This window comes from Furipterus horrens, unplaced genomic scaffold (genome assembly GCF_987537825.1).
Source record: "Furipterus horrens unplaced genomic scaffold, mFurHor1.1.pri manual_scaffold_2, whole genome shotgun sequence".
In the NCBI taxonomy this organism is placed as follows: Eukaryota; Metazoa; Chordata; class Mammalia; order Chiroptera; family Furipteridae; genus Furipterus; species Furipterus horrens.
The window spans coordinates 32,856,119-32,876,809 of NW_028327172.1; the positions used below are offsets into that span (position 1 = coordinate 32,856,119).

At 52.4% G+C, this 20,691-nt stretch overlaps 1 protein-coding gene across 1 annotated transcript in view; it reads right to left on the reverse strand.

Moving 5' to 3' along the window:
* Window positions 1–20,691, reverse strand: part of OTOG (otogelin) — a 73,229-nt gene that overhangs the window by 44,265 nt on the left and 8,273 nt on the right. The window contains 16 exon segments of the mRNA XM_090267273.1: window positions 4,991–5,144; window positions 6,640–6,683; window positions 6,950–7,024; window positions 8,605–8,785; window positions 10,362–10,574; window positions 11,570–11,694; window positions 13,294–13,471; window positions 14,349–14,481; window positions 16,244–16,389; window positions 16,882–16,928; window positions 17,209–17,317; window positions 18,147–18,275; window positions 18,618–18,727; window positions 19,105–19,211; window positions 19,474–19,604; window positions 20,394–20,599. Of these exon segments, the coding sequence (XP_090123399.1) occupies window positions 4,991–5,144; window positions 6,640–6,683; window positions 6,950–7,024; window positions 8,605–8,785; window positions 10,362–10,574; window positions 11,570–11,694; window positions 13,294–13,471; window positions 14,349–14,481; window positions 16,244–16,389; window positions 16,882–16,928; window positions 17,209–17,317; window positions 18,147–18,275; window positions 18,618–18,727; window positions 19,105–19,211; window positions 19,474–19,604; window positions 20,394–20,599 (2,088 nt within the window).

Here is a 20,691-nt window from a genome sequence, read left to right on the forward strand (position 1 = left end):
GATAGCTTATAGACCCAAATGTAAAAGCCAAAATTGTTAAACTCCTAGAAGGAAACATAGACTATCTTTGCAACCTTGGAGTTGGCAAAGATTTCTTAGTACACAGCAGTAATTATAAAGAAAGAAATGACAAATCAGACATCAAAAATTAAAACTCCTGCTTATCAGAAGTCTTTAGATATATTAAAACACATTAAGTAAATATACAGGTGAACCACAGACTAGATGAAAATATCTGCAATACACATATCAGGCAAAGGGCTTGCATCCAGAATATATAAAGAATTTCTACAACTCAACTTAAAAAATCGACCAAATAAAAAATGGGCAAGACTTGAATGGACATGTCACAAAAGAAGATATACAAAAAGCACCTGGAAAAAGTACTCATCATTAGTCATTAGGGGAAAACAAATTAGAACCATAATAAGCTATGGCCCTGTTCCCACTGAAATAAATAAAAAAAATGAAAAAGACTGAAAACACCAAGTGTTTCTGAGAGCATGCTGCAGCTAGTGCTGTCATGCCGTGAGAGCGTAAAATTGTACAAATGCTTTAGAAAATAGTTTGGCAGTTTCTTATATGGTTAAATATAAATCTGCCCTAGGACCCAATTCTGTGCTGACCCCGTTCATCCAAGAGGAGGCATAGCAGCCTTTTTCAAAATAGCCCCAAACTGGAAACAACCCAAAGAGCCGTCAACATTGAGAGAATAAATAAATCACTGTATATTTATATAAGGGAATACTGCTGAGCAATAAAAAGAAACAAACTACTGGAAAACGAAACAAAGTGGATCAACCTCAAAAACATATGCTAAGGAAAGGAAGCCAGATATCATACTGTATGATTTCATGGTCACGAAAGCAGAGCCCATCTATACCGAAATGAAGAATATGGAGACGGGGCGGGGGAGGAACCACCTGGGCAAAGACATAGAGCGTGAGGGAATTGTTTAAAGTGTTCTTTATCTTCAGAGGGCTGCGGGTTACAAGAGGGTATTCATACGTTGGTCAAAGCTTAGCAAACTGTTTATGTACTTAGAATCTGTGTAATTTATTGCATACAAATTATGCCTCACTTTTTAAAAAATCAAACGGAAAAGAAAAACAGTGAGGCACCAAAAGCTGACTGGAAGCTTCATATTTAAGGAGGACCCACCATTTTCTTGGGGAGTCCCCCAAATGTCAGTTTCTTTAGGTTTTTTATTTGTTTGTTTGCCTGTTTGTTTTTCCCCTCTTGGCCCAGCCATTTATCAAGAGAAGAATCCTCTTTCATCTCTGGCCTGGGAGGCAAAAGCTTTGGTGGCACCAACCTGGGGACCAGGGCTGGGGTGCCAGTAGGCCTTCGTTTAAGCTCCCAGTTTTCACTCTGTCTCTCGCCCCTCCTGGTCCCCACAAGATCAAGCCTCTGATTTGGCTTCTCTAGAAACTCTCACCACCTTTCTCTTGCTGGGTAGCGCTGGGGCAGTCACCGGAACCCAGGGGGTGGGGACAGTGGCCAGTGCTTTCACTGTTCCTTACACAGACCTGCCACTTGTCCACCGGTCTCCCTCCCACCAGCCCACCTTCTGAGATTCCTGGAGTTTAGGAACCTCCTGTTCCTAAAGTTGTCAATATGATGTAGGTTGTCCTCATTGATGTGCAAGCATCAGCTGCCAGCCTCTGCTCTGCAAGGTCAGTTTCCACACTTCCACCTTCATTCCTTCTTCACAAACTATTGACCCATCGCGAGCCCCTGTCACCTCACTGCTGTCCTCTGTGCCCCTGGGGATGTATACTTTATTTACTCCATTACCAACATTTCGTTGCGATTGTGGGAGGAAGCAGAGGAAAAAGAGCATGTGCTTAATCACTGTTTTCCTTGAAGCCACTTAACCTTTCTCAGCCTCTATATTTTTATGGGGAAGATGGAAATAACGACACCTTCCTCTCAAGGTCGTTAGGAGAATTTAATTATAGACCTGGGCACACCGCCTAGTGCTCAGTAGATACACAGTAATGTTGTTTTCTTGGCCCTCCTTTCCCCATAATTGCATCAGACACAAACAGTGGGCTGGCTCATTCCCTTCCACCTTCAGCCCCAGGCCTGGGCTCTCAAAGCTTCCTTAGAGGTCTTCCCTGCCGCCCGCCATCCTTTGCTCCCTCCTTGCCCTCTGCAGATCGACCTACATCCCTGAGCACCTGCTCTGTGCTACCCGTGGAGAGGAGTAGGCAAAGACTTGGATCTTTGGCCTCTGTCCTCAAGGTGCCCCCAATCTGTGGAGCACCATTTCCTTACTGGTTAAAGGACCCTCTTATTCCAAGCCCTGCTCAGGGGACATCTGCAAATGCATGGGATCCAAATGAAAGAAGACAACTCTGTCTGCTCACACTGAGGGCTTACACTGTGCCACCACACACACAAATGAGGAAACTGAGCTTCAGGGGTTAACTAACTCACCCAGTAAGTGGGGAAATCGGGATTCAAGCCTGACTCCAGTCTGTGCTCATAACCATTGAGCTGGTGGCCCCAGGACCCTTGCAGCGGCCCAGGGTCCTCTGCAGCAGTACGCAGCATGTAGGGATTCTTAGAGACACTATGGAGAGAGGCATGGGAGCCAGGGGGCCCAGAGGGTCCCCAATAGGGGTTGTTAGGATGGTACTTGGGCATCACTGGGAACCTTACCCCAGCTCCCAGAAGAATGTTCCACGCCACTAGGAAATACATGCCCTTTCTTTGCAAGTGGAGACTGTAATACTTTCCCTTTGACAAACTCCGGTGGAATGTATGTTAGCGCCTCTCAGGGCATTTGATACAGTACACGAGCCACTGGGACAAATACCCCAAGAGGTGATGGGGTTAAACACTAAAAAGGGGGAGGGGAGCAAGTCTTGACACAGCTCTGCCGTGCAGTGCCCGCTCCCCAGCAGCTACTATCTCATTTAAATCTCACAAGAACCCTGCAGGGTGGGTGTGACTGCCCTCAATTCACAGATGAGCAAACCCAGGCTCAGAAAAAGGAAGTGATGTCACCTAGCTAGTGACAAACATTAAACCCTCTGGACTGTGGATGCCTTGGCACAGCGCCAGGACCTGGGTTGAACTGCGAAAGGCCTGGAGAAGATGAGGAGGATTGGGGTTGCTGCCCCATTCAGACTGGCCCTGCAAACAGCCAGCAGGGCCTTACAAACAAGAAAACAGATGCCTGAGTGGCCGTGTAACTTGTCAACATCACCCAGCCCATTAGAAATGTTCACATTCTATCCTCCCCTTTGAAAGCTGGGGATGGGAAAGGGAACCCCACTCCGGCTTCTGAGATTGGCTGAGTTGAGGTGATCCCTAACATCGGACAGTGCTCAGAACCTTGTTACTCACAGCGCGGTCCCTGGGCCAGCAGCACCAGCCCCCCCATTCCCCCCACCCCCGGAGCTTGTTAGAAATGCAGTCTCAGGGGCAGATTCTTGCACACTTTATCATTGGAGGAGCATGTACAGCCTGAGAGACCCCAAGAGCACCTGCATGAGCCAGATCCCCTGAATCCTCCATTCCCCAATCCGCTCCGGGAGGGAGCCTTCGACCCTCATTTTACAGATGAGGACCCATTCGGAGAGGTCACATGGTGAGTCACTGGCAGACCCGGGCCCAACTCTCCCATTCCAGCATGCCTCTCCCAGTTCCTCTTTGCCTCTGTGGCCTTGCCACCATGCTTGGCGGTGAATGACCCTCAGTTCTTGACCCCATGGGCCCTGGATCTCCCTATCCTCAGGGCAAGAGGCAGGCTTGTGCACATCAGGACAGTGACACAAGAGGGAGTGACAGACACTCTTCACAAGCTCCTCTGGTGGCTGGGCCTAGGATGCTGTGCAGGTTCTTGAGAGCTCACGGAGTTGCCTGTGGATGCTCTTGCCTGGGAAGGGGCAGGCTCATAAACCCACACTGTGACCTCTGGGTAGGGGACCAGGCCTTGGGCCTCACAGACCCAGCATACTCTAGTCAATGGGCAGGGTCTGGAGTAAGCAGAGCGGGGTTTGAGTCATGGCTCATTTCCCTCCACCCTGCCCCCGGCCTCAGTTTCTTCATCTGCAAAATGGGAATAATGATCCTTCCCTCCTTTCTTGCAGAGATACTCTGAGATTAAAGAGGATAATAACATCAAGGTACATCATAAACAATAAAGCTCCAACTGACTGGGAAAGCTTCCCTTTCCCACCCTAGAAGCCTGATCCCCTAACCTCCCTCACTCCCCTTGGCTGCCAGGCCTGGCCCAGGACTCCTGGCTGACCACTGATCTCTGCACAGGTTGAAGGACACAGCCCTGCAATGTCAAGTCCTGAGATGAGGCACCCAACAGTGTTCCCAGCCCAGACCTAAAGCAAGACCAGCATCAGGACTGAGAACTGATGGAGCTGGACACGGGGCCTGCAGCCGCCTCAGTGCACAGAGCACCTACAAGGCCACCCACAAAACAGCATGTGTGGATCTCCACAGCTTTAATGGCACCGGGAAGAACACCGGATGGGGCCTTTTTTTTTTTTGAGGATCACAGGGGCACAAGCCTGTCACCTGAGGGCTCTGGTCAGACTCTTGCAGGGAAAGAGGTTGAGAGCTGAAACAAGGTTTTTCTCTCTCATGGCCTTGAACCCACTGGACCCCAGAACCTGCAACACACTCCACTTAGTACTTCAACTTCAGTTCCTCGTTTAATCCTCACAGCCTGGGGAGGTGCTAGGCATTACTATGACTCCCATTTTCCAGGTGAAAAGCTGAGCCTCAGAGAGGCCAGGCCCCCTCCTTATCCAAGGCTGCATGTGGGTGATAAGCAGGGAAAGGTAGGATTCCCTTCAGGTTGGCTCCCCATACTCCTGCTCTCCCTGACTCCTCCCCAGCTGCTGTTACGTCACTGTCCAGCCCTGGGCTAGTGTCTGCCTGCAAGGCTGTGTGAGGTTTTCCCTGATTTTATTCATCTCATGGTCACGGAATGGGAAACGGTGGCAATGCAGATACATACCCTTGGGGACAGGCGCAGCCTGAGAGGCAGGGGCCACGGGCTGGCACACTCAGGTTCAGCAGCTGCTGCTCACACGTCCTCTCTCTGCTCAGCTCGGGCTCAGCATGCAGGTCACTGCAGTTCACGAAGACCTGGCCCGCAGGGCAGGCAGCAGCTGAGAGAGGAGAGGCTGGGTTCTGGAAAGGGCTGGGACACTCAGCAGGATGCTTAGAACACCTGGGCCTGCGGTGGGCTCCTGGGGGGTGGGGTTGGCCGGGGAGACCAGGGCACCCAGCCACTGGGAGAGGCAGGGGTAGGTAGGTGGGGCTCTGATGGCTTTTGTGTTCTGGTTGCTCCTGACACCTTCCTTGGGCTCCCAGATGCACAACACAGAGAGAGGAAGGGACGTATGGTGTCGTACAACCAGGACCAGTTACTGAGCACGTCCTCCACACCAAGTACCATTCCAGGCACTTCACGTGCATTTTCTCACTTAATCCTGCAACAACTTGGAGAGGTATTTTCCCATATAACGGAGAAAAGCCATTTCTGCTAGCAAAAGGTATTATCAAAGTGAGAGGAAGCGCTCCAGAGGGACTAGGAGAGGAGCCAAAAATTGGATACCCACGCAGTGTGGCACAGTGGCCAGAGGACTACTAACTACAGGTAGTCCTACTTTTTTGAGACATACACTCACTCTCCCTGAGTCTTCAGTCCAGTTGGCCATGTACACTCCTCCTACCTGTATGAACGGTCTTTCTTAGGGAAATCAATGAAAGGGAGCTGAGTGCCATGCCCAGCCTGGGATGGAGCAGAGAGAAAGGAATAGCAACAGGACGTGAAGTGAAAGTCCCAGAGAGGCAGAAATCCAAAGCCAGAAGCTACAAAAGGAAAATACTTTCATGGATATACGTGAAACATGCGGAAAGCGTAGCAATCTAGGTTATGTACAAGGGTTAACAAAGGCTCAGAGAAGTGAAGTGAGTTGCCCAGGACTGCAGAGCTGGTGAGTGTTGGGCAGGATTTGAACCCAGGGCTGCCTGCTTATGGCAGCCCTGCTCTCTACCACCTGACACATGATTATTCTCTGATCCCTTCTGTGCTGATCTCCATCCTCAGTGGCCTCCTCTGCCCCAAAATGCCCTCCCTGAACACGCCAGCCTTCTGTCCTACCACCTCCAAGCCCCTCACAGGCTGACCCACCACAGTGCCAGCTCACCCCCCATCCTGTTGCCTGGGAACATCTCAAAGGCCCCGGCTGTCCTCCCCATCTCTATGACCCCATGTTTGGCACTCGACTGGGCAGAGAGTCAGCCTCAGTAGACATGTGATGGCTTGGACCGAGGAAATCCAGGGCCCAGGAGAGGCCAAGAAACTGTCCAGACACCCCGCTGGTTGCCCCTGAGACGGACAGAGCCTCAGCCTCTCCTAGCAAAGCAGGAAGGATGGCCACTAGGGTGGAGCTGAGGCTGGGACAGGATTTCTGGATGCCACCCTCCAAGCAGGAGTCTCTCCAGAGAGAGGGCAAGGAATATAGAAGGCTCAGGTAGGGCAAGACTGGTGGCGGCCTCTCCCCATCCCGACCTGTCCTTGAGCTCCCCACTCTCTTCTCCATAACCCCACTGCCATGGAAAGAGCCAGAAGAGGCTCTTCCTTTCCAGTAGCCTTACCTGGAGCCCTGCTGTCACAGCTCATGACTCCATCTTTGCAGTGGCTGCAGAGAGACAGAGGCGCTGGGGTCAGCTGACCTAGTCACCACAGAGGCCAGGCACGGGACCCCCACTCACTGCAGGGCCCCGAGACCCCATGTCACCACACTCAGGTCTGCAGGGCTCAGACAGGTATCCCCACTCCCTGTCCCTGGCTCCCTGTGCAGAGGGTAGGTCCCCCTCCATGGGAAGTTCTGCTCAGATGGACTTTCTTCAGTCAGTAACATCCATTTAAAGAGAGGACAATAACATGGCTACATAGGGAGCTCACCAGTGGCCCAGAGACGGAATGTTGCTGTCTCCAGGGGGATAGTCCACTCCTTGGAAATGGCAGGAGCACTGGTTCCTATAAAACCCAGGAAGAGAGAAAAGTGAGCCAACTCAAGAGCTATGGCAGAGACTGCCAAGGACAGGGACCCACTCCTCGGTCAGCCAAGACCATGAGGACAGAGAGAGAAGTAATGGCATCTATTGTGACATGTGGCACATCTCTGGAGAGTGAAGAAGCCATCCTGGCACCAGTGACAGAGGCCAGGGCTGGTCCCAAAATCAGCTTCGCTGGTCTCCGTGCACTCCCAAACCAGTCCCGCCTGGGTGTAAAAGCAAGGCCACGCTCCAGAGCCCACGCTGTGTCAAGGACAGGGCCCGCATTCTTGCAGTGGTCAGTCACACTCACATCTGTGCTAACCACTCAGTGCCTGTGCCGTACAGGTTGTTAAATATTTGAACACCAGGCCTGGCCCTCAGAACACGCCATGCCATTGGCTTCTGACAGGGATCCCGTAAGGCAGGGACCCCTAGGCTGTCTTTCAGTTCCTCATTGTAGGTCATCTGGGAGGCAAGACCGTTTCCTGCTCACACACCTCCCACAGCACCTGTGGGTTAGAGCCAAGCGTAGGCCTTGGGGCAGAGCAGTTGAGGGCCAGAAGGAAAGTCTGAATTCATCCAACCCCGCGGCTTCTCAACCACCTTCTCCGGCACCGCCTCCCCGGCCCTCGCCATATAACCTACAGAGGCTCCCCTTGTTGGCAAAACTCAGCATCAATGGGAGGGGGCAGGGCACACATCTGGGTCTCCAGGAAGGAGTCTGTCATTTAAAAAGGCCTCTGAGTGATTCCAATATACCCCCAGAAAAGGCCTCTCTCCAGCCCCCATAACTCAGCTAACTATGATACCACTTTACAAATGAAAGAGGTCTGGAGACCATCAAGGGCCTTGCCCAACAGCCCTGGGGCCCTGGGAGGTCACCCCCTCCCACCCTCCCTTCCTGCCACACTGAGCCCATGACCACAGCCAGCCTCAGGGCCGTCCCCTGTTCCCCTGCTTGGAGCACTCCTCTCTCACTTCCCTCAGGTCTCTGCTCAAACGTCCCCTCATCAGAAAGGCCTTCCTTCCTCGCTCATCTCAGGAGACACAACAGTCACCCCTCCCGGCCCGAGGATGCCCCTTCTCACTGCTCTATTCGGCTCCATAGCTCTTATCACCACCAGGCCCATAAAGTGTCTGTTTGTTTGTTATCTGTCTCATCACCTAGAATGTGAGCTCCATGAGGAGAGCATCATGTTTTGTTCTCTGCTGACCTCCCAGGGCCTAGAAATGTCTGGAACATACTAGGAGGTCAATAAATACTTGTGGAAGGAGAGGGGAGGCAGGGGCAGAGAGCCCCTCCTGGCTCTGTGGGGTTGTTCTGTCTCGTGGGGAAGCTGGGCCGGAGCGACCTGAAGAGCTTGAGTGGGGGAGAGAGGCCTGGAGGGGGCCAGAGGAGGAAGCCCACCACCCACCCACCCATCTTACCCACCAAGGTCTGCCCTGTGACTTTGAGATGAAGTAGGGGCAGGAGCAGCTCAGTCAGGCTCCCCAGTCTTGGATGCCCCGGAGATGCCCAGATTCCTTCCTGACAGCCGGAGGTCAAGCTGACCTGCTCACCTGGGGACACAGAGGTCAGCCTGGCTGTCCAGATAGGTGTCCGGTGGGCAGGCACAGCCCTCCACACATTCATCCTCGCTGAGGTCACTGCCGCAGTCCTCGGGGCTGGCCAGGTCCTGGCAGGTTTGTCCACACGGGGCCACACAGGGGCTGTACTGCTTCGTGGCTTCACAGGATAATGCTGTAGTAGAAAATGGAGCTGTGCTTTGTCTCCCTTGCCCCCACAGCTGTGTAGGGTGGGCTCATCATCCTGATGAGGAGAACTGAGAACCAGAGGCATCAGGACATGCACCCCAAGTCACAGTGCAGGTCAAGATCAGAGTTGGAATTTAAACCCAACCTGACTCCAGAGTCCCACTGCTGCCCCCACATCAGGATGGCAGAGCAGCGGGGCTGGGCACCCCCCATTCCCCAAAGTCAGCCTGGATCCTGCCACTGGTGTTTCCTTTTCCTCTGCAGAGCATTCCTCTTGGTAATGATATTGGAGAAGGAGTGAAAATCACTGCCCTCTGACAGTCACGTACCCACCCATCACTCACACTCACACTCACACATAGACACACACACATGCACAGGTGCATAAATATGCACACATGTCTGCCCCTCTCACTTATACACTTGTAACACACTTGGGCTGTGGAGATCAGACATACCCCCTAGAGCAGCCTCTCATCCAGAATGCCCTTTGTCCAGAAGGCTTTCATTTTATCTGGCCACTGTCCCACTCCTTCTAGTTCTCCCACCTCCTGTCAGAGGAGGTAGGTCCACTGAGACTGTCACACTCACTTGTTCTCACTAAGGCCGTACATCAAAGTCCCCTGGGGAGTTTTTAAAAAATGCTGATGCTCAGTCCCCAAGGGCAGATACGTTGTTTTCATATACTGAATGTGGTCCAGACGTGTACATTTTTAAAAAGTTCCCATGGTGAGTCTAATGTGCACCAACCTTAAAAACCACCAGTCCCATCTAATCACCTTTGGAGAAACATTGGCTCAGAGAGGGACAGGGCCTTGGCAAGGACACACAGCAATTACCTACAGGGCTGGAATAGAACTCAGGCCTTCTTGACTCCCAGTACCATTACTTTTTAATTTACTCAACAAGCATTTTCCTAATGCCTGCTGGAGACAGGAAGCACAGGGGTGAGCGCCGGCGGTCTGGTTTGCCTGGTGCCCCACTGCTCAGAGGACTGTGTGTGTGTGTGTGTACATACCTGTATGCATTTCTGACTGAGAATGCGTGGGCATGGTTCAATGAGTGTGGATGTGAATATGTGGGCTGAGGGCACAGAGATAACGCAGACATGGGGAGGTGTGTGGCCAGGGTGGGGGTACAGTGGGCAGGGGTCAGCTCATGCCCATGGAGCCACATGTGCACCCAAGGGCCATGGAGACAGTGGTCTTCAGAAAGTTCACCCTAGCTCTAATCTGGAGTGGTGGCAACAGAGGTGGTAAGAAGTAGGTGAATTTGGGGTTGAAAGGACTGACAGGACTTAGAGATTGGCTGCAGGTAAGGGGAAGACAGGAGTCATGTGTCACATGTCCCAGGTGTCAGGCCTGGGTGACCAAGGGGATGGGGGCCCCTGGCAGAGATGGAGAGCACAGGAGAAGCAGCTTGTGAGGCAGGACTGTTAGACTGGAGAAGACTGTGGGACATCCCAATGGAGAGTCTGGGGTTGGGGGCAGGTGGACACCTAGGTCTGGAGCTCAGGTTCCTCCAGCCCCCCTCACATGGGCACACGAGTGTGGGGCACTCACCGCAGGCTGGCAGGTGGGTGCGGAAGTCAATGGGAAGCCCATGGCGCTGGCACAGGTGGGCGTAGTGGGCCAGCGTGGCACACAGGCAGGGCTGCCCACAGCGGCAGGCGTCCCGGCGACACTGCTCAAAGTAGGGCACGGGGCTCAGGTACAGCGAGCAGGGGGCAAACAGCTCCTCCGTGAGCACACTGCAGGACTGCACCGCGTAGGAGGCTGGGCACAGGAAGCACAGGGCAAGGGCCAGCGGTCTGGTTTGCCTGGTGCGCCAGGCCCAGCCCTTTCCTCCCTCCCCACAGCTCAGGGGGCTGTGTGTGTGTGTGTGTGTGTGTGTGTGTGTGTGTGTGCCTGTATGCATATCTGACTGGGGTATGTGGGCACGGTATAGTGAGTTTGGATGTGAATATGTGGCTGGCTGTGTACATGCATATAAATAACTGAAAAGGAGTATGTATGTGTGTGTGCGTACACGTTATATGTGTGTACGTGAACTCATGCAATACATTCCACCAGGCATGAATCCATATGCTAGATGTAGACACAGGAGTGAACAAAACAGACAAAATCCCTGCCCTGGTGGTGTGCATATTCTGGTCGGAGAAGACCATCACTAAACAATTTATGTAGAAAAGTAGGTGAAGAAGACTCTAAGGAGAGAGAAAGCCAGGAAGGAGGACAGGGGTCGCAAGGTGGGGCAGGAGGGGAAATGGCGATTTTAAATCAGTGGTCAGGAAGATCTCAGTGGGAAGATGATGTCTGAGCAAAAACTTGCAAGAGGTAAGAAATGTGTTTATCGAGGGAAGAGCAAACCAGGCAGAGAGAACAGCAAGTGCAAAGGCCTGGAGAGGGAACAGACCCGGTAGTGTGGGGAGGGCCAGGAGGCAAGTGGCACTGGAGCAGAATGAGGGTGGAGGGGCAGGGAGGGGAGAAAAGGGGGGTGGGCAGAGAGTTTAGGGCCGCGTGGGCCACTGTGAGGACTTGGACTTTTGCCCTGAGATTGGGGACCCAGTACAAATGTGTGTGCACCTGACAGTGGTAGAATGTAAAGCTTCCTGTCTGCCAAACCCTCCCTAGGAGGGAACACCAATTTCTTAGCACTCAATTTGCCCAGCATCCTCATGCCCAGAGCTCCTATCTTCTCTCTCTCAAACCAGTCCCATCTGCCCAACTCCCCACACCCCACTCCCTCTATCCCCCTCCCCCCACCTCACCAGCTTGTAAGTGCACGTCACAGGGGTCCAGTGGGGAGCCAGGGAGCAGTGGGGAGCAGGCAGACAGTGTCTTCCAAGAATTGCCAAAGAGCTGGGGGGTGCTCTCAGGCACACCCACCGGGGACCTGCAGCCACGACATAGGCACATTTGCACACTTGCCCACGTGGTCATCCAGTATACATCCAGGTAAGCACCCACCTGGATGTATACACACATGGACCAAGCATGAGGCGCAAATGTACCTACCCAAACCGTAACAACACAGGCCCATGTATACCACCTGCACACACCTTTAACACTCATACACACACAGAGCACAGCTACATGCCAGACATGTGAGTAGCCAACAGTGTCTAGACAACCACATTCAAACACAATTATGGCTCTGTGTGTGTGCACACACATATCACAGTTAACAGGTTCCCAAGGGACTCAAAGTGGACTTGGGGGTCACACTGCCCCACCACCCCCAGCTCTTCATGTCAGAAAGAGAGAAACAGGAACACTATGAACCAAACTTCACTGGGTTAAGACTTCTTCCCCAGGGGCAGTTTCTGAAAATTCCTTTGCCCTCCCTTTCTCTCTGGGTAGGAGACAGTTATATGAGGGGGCAATAACAAGAGGAAGGGGGAGAAGCATGTTTTCTAAAATCACCCGTCTCCAAGAGTCACCAAACCATGTGTAGATGGTAGAATGAAGAGAGCTCTCAGCATCCAGAGGGGGTGGGCTTTGCCCACGTTATGGCTCAGGGGCAGTGAGAGTCCTAGGGTTCCACAGTACAGTATTTCCTCCCAGAGTTCACATTTAGGGGGGTGCAGGCAGCCCCATACAATAAACCAAGGTCTGCCCCCTGCCCGCTGCATTCTGGCCAGCTGTCCTTACATCAGGCTCACCAGACAAGACAAAGAAAAACGTTACATTTTTCTCAGCTTTTTCCAAACAAAATCTGAATTCTTATTTCCAGCTGAAGAAAGATTCTCACGTGTCGTTCTCCATTGCCTAATGCATGTAATTTGAAGGACTAGCCAGAACCTCCAGCCTTCAAGATCAACCCTTTGTTTTTGTTTCTGGAAGGTCTGACTCCTGTCCCTCCCAAGTTCCTAAACTGTGTCCATGCCCAAGAGTCTGTCTCTTAAGTCTCAGTCCATCCATGGGAAATAGCCCAGCCCTGAATACGGTAAGAGTCACAGGGTGCACATCTCAAGCACCAGGCAGGAACGTTAAAGGGTTAAACTGGCCTGGTGGGACAGGAAGCAGGAGTTCTGGCATCATTGGCTCACTGGGGGCTTACACTGGCCTAAAGGTGTTCACAGGCAATTAAAGCGAATGCCCACGAGCCAACTCAAACCCCGAGTCAGGTCTGCTAATTTTAAGACTTCACTATAAAACGGTATTCCTCAAAGTATGGTCCAGAGACCTCATATACTAGAACCACAGGGGTGCTTATTTAAAATGAGATTCTTGGGCCTCAACCTGAAGCAGATTCTTAAGGAGTGGGACCCAGAAATCAGCATTTTAACAAGCTCTGCAGGTGAGTCTTCTGCACAGGGAAGACTGAACCACTTCCTTAAAGAAACATACTTAAATTTAAACATAGAGCAACAAACCATCAGTGGTGAACATTAGGCACAGTGAAAGCCCGTGGGGGTTTGGAAAATGAAGATGCTCGACCCCAAGGAATCCACCTCCCCTGTCCCTCCGGTCCCAGGGCTGGAACACGTACAAAAAGTCGTCCTGCGTGTTGCCGTTGAAGGTTCCGCAGAGGCCCACCGTGTCCTCCACCCATCGCTGGTCCACCTGCAGGTAGAGCCGCAGGCCTTCGCGATCGTAGAGCACCCGCACACCCACGTTGGTCCTCACCCGCAGGAACACGGAGGACAGCCTCCGGATCTCAAAGGCATCTGGGCAGAGCACCGGAAGGGGGGGATGTAGGAAGTTCAGCCAATACGCACCCCACCCACCACCACCACCCGCGTGGCGCTCTCTGATCCCTATACGCAGCCCAGTCTTCACACACAGTGAAGCCCTGCCAAGGGGTGGGTATGGGGAGCCTTAAGTAAATCCTATTCCATGCTGAAAGCAGAACCCAGGGACAAACTACTACAGCAGCCCCAGCTGAGAAATGTCTTCTAGCTTCACGGGCCTGTTAAAGCTCTGCCTCCCTAAGTAACTGGTCTGCTTCCTTCTCTAGCAAAGGAGAATTCCGTAAGTGCCCATTCTTTTCACAACGGCCATGAGGAAACTCACAATATGACTTTAGATTCTTTGCAGCACTTTTAAATTTTAGATGCGATTGCAGTGAATTTTATACCTTTATGGCTTGTATGTCTTCGGCCTTCAGTCCCCACTCCTCTCAATCTTGAGACCCTACTCTTTTTATTTTTCTTTTGAATTTTCTCTGGTGGCATTTTATTTCTGAATAGTTTTGCCATTTTTGTTTGATGTGCTTCCTGTGAGGTATCACACCCCTTGTGGAGTCAGACAGGATAAGAAATTAATAAACCAATAGTGAGAGTAGGGATGGAAAACAGCTCCATTCATATCCTAATGTTAGGAGGACCCATCATACTGCTGAGAAGACCATCATGTTGGGGTGGGGACAAAAGTCATTTTACAAGTCCAGAGTCCATGTTCCTGGGACCAAGGTGCCCCCCTGGCCTGGTTCACCCGGTATTAGAATTTGAGCTCTTGCCCGTGTGGCAGGGCCTTTGGTCAGAGGAACCTGGAAGAAGTCTGGGCAGCCAGCTCCCAGCCGGCACTCGTTCACCAACGCCGTACCGTCTGTGTAGGGTGGGGTGACCTTGTACTGGTCAAACAGAAGAACATCCCCGGCTTGGGTCAGGGTCACCTGCTTCCGAGGGTCCTGGTGCAGAATCACTGACACCGACTGGACACAGACTCCATCCTGGTTCTGGAGAGAGAGGAAGGCTGAAGGGGCAGAGTTAGTCTGTCTGTCCCACTGGTCCCAACAGAGCCCTCTAGGAGCAGAGATTCAAGTGCAGATAGAGGCCAGGGGCAGACTCCTCATAGTGACAGAACCCAAAAGGACATCACGGGTCCTCTAACCAAGGGCTTTCATTTGGGGCATGGGAAGGCAGAGGCTCAGGTTGGAGGTTGGTGGCAGAGCTAAGATTATGCAAATGCGCATGATAGTCAACACTCAGGCTGTCTGTGACACAGAGCAGGGGTGTGCACCCTGGATGGCCCACATCCAGCCTCAGAAGCACTAGCCTCCCCACTCCACGGCAAGCCAGGACTTCAATTTCATCCTTGTGTGGCTGTTTATATAGCTCTTTCCACAGGCACATCCTGCCAAGTCTCAAGCTCCACCCACAGGCAGACCGGAAGTGAGCTAATATTCTCTGGGCCTCAGGTTGTCGTCTCTAAGAGGGGTAGTATGCACAGAGCCCATTAGTACCTCCTTGCACAGGAAGACATCCACACAATCATACAAGGATGAACATGGCAGATACAGTCCCTGCCCTCATGGAGAGCACATATTTGTGTGGGACACAGACATTAAATTAGGAATTACAAAGTCGCTTATTTAATTGTCATTTTGATCAGTGCTGCAAACAGTGCTGGTGCTAGGAAAGCATGTAGCGAAGGAATTGACTTAATCTGCCCAGGTAGGAAAGGCTATCCCAGGAAATAATAAAATAATAATAATAATACAATCATAACAATAATAAAGCTCTTAATAATACTACAACTTATAATAGTAACAGCTAGCTTTAATGTAGAGTTTCAATGTTCAGGCACTATTCTAATCTTTTTATATACATTTATTCACTTAATCGTCATAGCAATCCTATTCAGTAAGTACTAGCAACCCCATTTTTCAGATCAGAAAACTGAGACATGGGACAAGAGTGACATTTGAGCAGAGACCTGAAGAATGCATGAGCTAGTTGGGCAAAGAGAGAAAGGGAAGAGGGAGGTATCCTGAACAAAGTTCCCTGACATGGGAAGACATTTAATGCTTTCAAGGATATAAAAGAAGCCCAGAGAAGTAGAGCCCACAGGGCAAAGTGTTTTAAGATAAGGTTCAAGAGGCAAGCAGTGGCCAGCTTATACAGAGCTGACATAGCTCAGGGGTCACCTCTTCCAGGAAGCCTTTCTTGATCTGCCCCCTCCTGATGCCCAGGTAAAATAGCAACAAGATAAAATTTCTCCATGGAGACCTATTCTGTACTTTCCACATTGTCACAGCTCCTATATAGAATGCGTTATGAGGTCACTTGTCTGCCTCATCCACCAAAGTGTAAGGTCCAGGAGGGCAGAGCCAGGCTTCATTCATCCCAGTCTCAGACCCAACACAGCTTCTGGCAAAAGTAGATGTTCAGTATTTTCTGAATGCATGCATGCATGCATGCATGAATGAATACAGAGATGTTGAAGGTACAATCCAAGGAAGTAGAGAAGGTTAAGTTGAATTAGAGCCATATTAGAGATTAAAAACAAAACAAAACCAAGGCCCAAGAAAGGGCACTCCTCTCAGATGTTCTAGATCCAGAACCCCATCTCCTGCCCCGTGGATCCGCCTAACAATAGACAGAAGGTTAAAGGGGCTGTGGAAAGACCTGGGGCCCTCCCCTAAGCCCTCCAGCCTTTCTAGGGGGCAGAGGGCAGAGGTGGCTGGCTGGACTGTGCCTGGGGTGCCCAGTCCTTACCAGGCCACATGGGGCATTCTGCAATGTCACTGTGAAGGTGCCCGAGGAACGGCTCTTGGCCAGAATGTACTGACACGTGGCAGGGAACGTGTACCGGCGGCCGTCAAAGGTGGTGAAGTGGATGTCTCCGGTCACGGAACACTCAGCTGAGGGGCAGAGAAAGATGGCTGACCCATAGGAGCTGCCCCATGGAGACTGCCTCTGCCCTGCAGGCTCTGAGCAGGAAGAGGAGACAGCACCGTGTCCTAGGAATCAGGGAAGTGTCTGGAGCACTGGCCTGCCCTTCAAGAGCCCTGGTCACTGGAGAGAAGCTGCCCTGCCCTGGGCAACTCCCTCTGACAGGTGATCAGGCCTTGAGCTTGGAGACCAATTTTGGACTAAGACCCTCAAGCTCAGGAAGGTCCTTAGATACACAGAACCTCATGAAAAATAGTCCCCAATGGGACGAAGCCATCGCTTAATCAGGCAAAGCAGCTCTGAAGAAACAAAGGGAGGGTAGTTGAGCCAAAAAAAAACTGAGTGACCCCCCAACCTGCCACCCCAGCCCCAACAGCAGGCCTGGCTGTCAGAGTTTCCCTGCCCCAGAAGCTGTGAGACTAGAGGAAGAGGGTGGAGTACAAGGTGAGGGTCAGATGTACCTGGGCAGACAGATGTGCTGCACACCCACTTGCCCGCAGTGCATGTGCTGAAACAGAGACGAAAAAGGCAGGGGCTCACCCTCCCAGGCCTGGAAGAGATGCTGGAGGGGGCAGGGTGCACAGACCTGCTGACCCCCAGCCCTCAGTTTTTCCCTCTAAAATGGGTGGTGGCAATTCCGCCCACAGATTAGATCTAATGACATCTGCAATTCAGAGGTGCTGAGAGAGTGCCCCCATGCCATCAGGGCTCTCAGACCCCACAGGGGCACCCTGATAGAAAGCCCTAGGATTTACCACCCCCTCCAACCCCCAGCAGTGGACACGGACCAGGCATTGCAGTCTTCTTTCACCACAGAGCCGGTTGGGTACAGGGTCCCATGGAACTCACAGGGACAATCAGCTGGTGCCACACAGCTCCCATCCTCAAAGATCAACCCTAGGGGGACAGCAAAGACCCACTTAACTCACCTCTGCTGCTGTTCACAAACCTTTCATGGCTCATGAGGGCCTGTGATAAAGATTCCCACATCTAAACTCTTACACTGTTGCACCCACTTTCAAACTTTCTCCTGCATAAACCCCTGGCTCAGGTCAGATCTGAATCCTCTCTGAGCAAAGAATCCCACCTCCAGAACTTTGCTCAGAGACCACCCACCTTAAACAACCTGCATATAGACTAGCTTCTCCTCTCCGCCTCTCAAAAGCCTTTCACTGTATCTAGAACCAACATAGGCACCACCTCCTCCAGGAAGCCTTCCCTGACAATCTCTTCCACCACTGAATTCTTGTATCTCTTCTGGTGTGAACCCCTGAGCTGGTCCTGACCACATGTGCCTTAGAGGGGACTCACATGTGTCTTCTCACTGCTACCAGATTCTGATCCCTAAAGTCAATGATGTATCCGTGTATTTTTTATCCCAACCCCCTGCCTAGCAGATGTTCTGCAAAGTTATACACTGTAAAAAACAGTCTGTGGATGAATGTTGAAACAAATGCATGTGTGATAAATGAATAAATGAATGAGTGAATGAGCTGTTCTCATCTACACACCTTAAAAAGCTCAGACCCCAAGAAATTAAATACCCTGATGAACCTCTCAAGAGCTGCAGTTCTGCCCTCCACTCCACCTTCCTTAAGCTGTTCATTCATGTATTCACTTATTAGTTGTTTGCTCCTTCTTTCATTCATTTCACAAACAGACATCCTCTGAACCCCTGCTTCCTGCTCATCCAGGCCAGGGCAGGCCGCATTCCACACTAGCATACCATTGGGGCAGTAGCAGCCATCCACACAGGCGATCTCGCTGTCCACGCAGGCTGCTCGGGGCTGGCAGGAGGCAGGGCAGCAGGCGATGCACTCATTGTAGGTAAAGCCCTTCTCCTTACAGCGCACAGCTTGGGAGGGAGGGAGGGAGCCATATGATCTGTCAGTTCCTTACAGCCCGCCAGGGCAGGAGGGCTTTGATTTTCCTGATTCTTCAGTCCCATTGGGTGACTAGGAGACCAGGAAATTGGTGAGAACCACCCTCATCTCACTCTGTGGCTCTAGGCCACTCCATCCTGCTCTGAGCCTCAGTTTGCCATCTGTCACATGAGAAGGGGACTCCAGGGCTTAAAGCTCTGACACTGTGGCTCTGAGCAGGACAGGACATTGAGCTGAGGCCTGAGAATGCCATCTTCAGCCCTAGGGCAGAGCTTGTCGGGACTCCTCCCTGCCCACCACCGGGCTGCACCTACTGCATTGCTGGAGCTGGGTCCTCCAGCCCTGCAGGGGCCGCCCCGCCTGAGCACATGCCCGGGCATACTCCGCCAGTGCTCGGCACCAGGTGGCTTCATCACCCGCTGATCTGTGCAGGAAAACCGAAATGGATACTAGAGCAAGGCCCCACCTGCTTCCAGCCCTCCAGCATTCTACAGACAGAGCTAGGGCTCAGGGTGCCTCTGTTCTCCACACACAGCTGCAAAAGGAGGCCAGGGAGGGCAACTATGTGTGCAGAACCCTAGTCTGGAGGCAGGACACTGAGAGGGGTCAGACCCCACTTCTGAGCCCCATTGAATGAAGCTCTGTCACCTCTATGCAGATAAGAATTCCAGAGCTTTGGGAAGCATATCTGTCAGTGCCTGGGATGATCAGGCTTAGTGGCCCACATGCTGAGCCCCACCCCAACACTGGGAGGGATCTCCCCAACACCAATACCACCCCCAGTCCTAGCTTCCCACTCACTGGCAGAGATCGCTTGTACAGCTGGCCGCGAAGGGCAGAGGGCTGACGTAGGCGTGGCAGGCATCAAAGGGGGGCCTCAGCAGCACCTCACATCGGTCATACACACTCTGGGGCAAGAGCCAAGAGCTGGAGCGGGGGGCCAGCAGGGCCATGCACAGCCCTCTGACTTCACCAGCCCCACATGGAACCCCAGCTTGGGCCCAAGCAAAGGAAAGAGGAGGGTGGGAAGGAGAGGAAAGGACCCACGGGCATCAACAACCCTCAGCACCTGCAGCTAGCAACTTCAAGCAGTAGACAGGAAACGAGCTTAAGCCAGGCTCTATGGTAGGAGCCAGAGTTGGGGTGGGGGACTCTCCCCAGAGTGCCCACCTGCATGGTTCCCAGACTCTGCTGCAGGCACGGTGGGCGAGGCAGGGAGGAGGCTGTGGGCCCTGGAGGCTGATTGGGGGCCCGCTCCTGCCAGCTGTGCACAAACTCAGCCACATCGTCTGTCAGCTTCCCTGCAGGGAGAAGCAGCATGAGCACAGGTGGGGCAGGGGCAGTCAGCACAAAGGGCTCGGGCGACACGGAAGCTGGAGTGGAAGAAATGCCAAGAGGTAGGCGAGGAGTTGAGGAACCCCACCTCCTGAGCTCCCCTCCCCATCTGCATTCCCAACAGGGCCACTCTCCTGTGAAAGCTGTTTGGTGATAATAGTCAAGAATGTTCAAGAACCTGCAGTGGGTCCCTACTGCTCCAAACTCAGCAGAGGCAACACCATGCAATGGAGAGAGCACAGTATGCAGGCCTGGACAAGGAACCTCAGTCTCCCCATATATGTAACATGAGCTTGTTTTGTTGACTATATGAGATGATGTTCAATACGCAGGTGCTCAAGGGCGTCACTTCCCTTCTTCTGGCCATAGTTGCCGTGATTTGGCCTTGTACCCTTCACTTTTACTCTAGCCACTGCTCCGTAGCAATCTTCCACTCCAGATGGCCCTTTCTCTTCCTGGCTCTCTGGCCCTCCGCCCCCTCCCTCCCATGTACACATAGACACATACACACGACCTGCAGGGTCATTCCTACCCAGCAAAGTGCCCAACAGGTCTGCACACAACCCTAGTAGGACTTCTCATTATGACTAGTTTACAGATATGGAAACTGAGATCAAGCGGTTAACAGCATGTGTGAGGCTACACACTTAGGAAGGGCCTCCTGGCCTCCCACTGGTCATTAATATCATGACCTGGGGTTCTTCCCTAAGGTCCTCCCACCACAATCCAAGGAGGCCTCCCACCCCAAACCTCACCATAGCTGGTCACCAGGTCATCCTGGGGGTCGGCGTTGTTGTTCCCACACAGCCCATGGGTCCAGCCCAGGAACTCTGGGCTCATCTTGATGTAGACAGCAGAGGCACCGTCCCAGGCCAGCGTGAAGGCAGACTGATGCCGGACGAGGATGTAGCCAGCCAGCCGCTGCAGGTGCAGGCTCCCCATCACATGTGGCAGTTGAACCCTGCCAGGCACAGCCCAGAGCCTCAGGGCATCCACACTACCTCCACCAGCCCCGTCCCTTTACCAAAGGATCCACCAGCCCCGTCCCTTTAC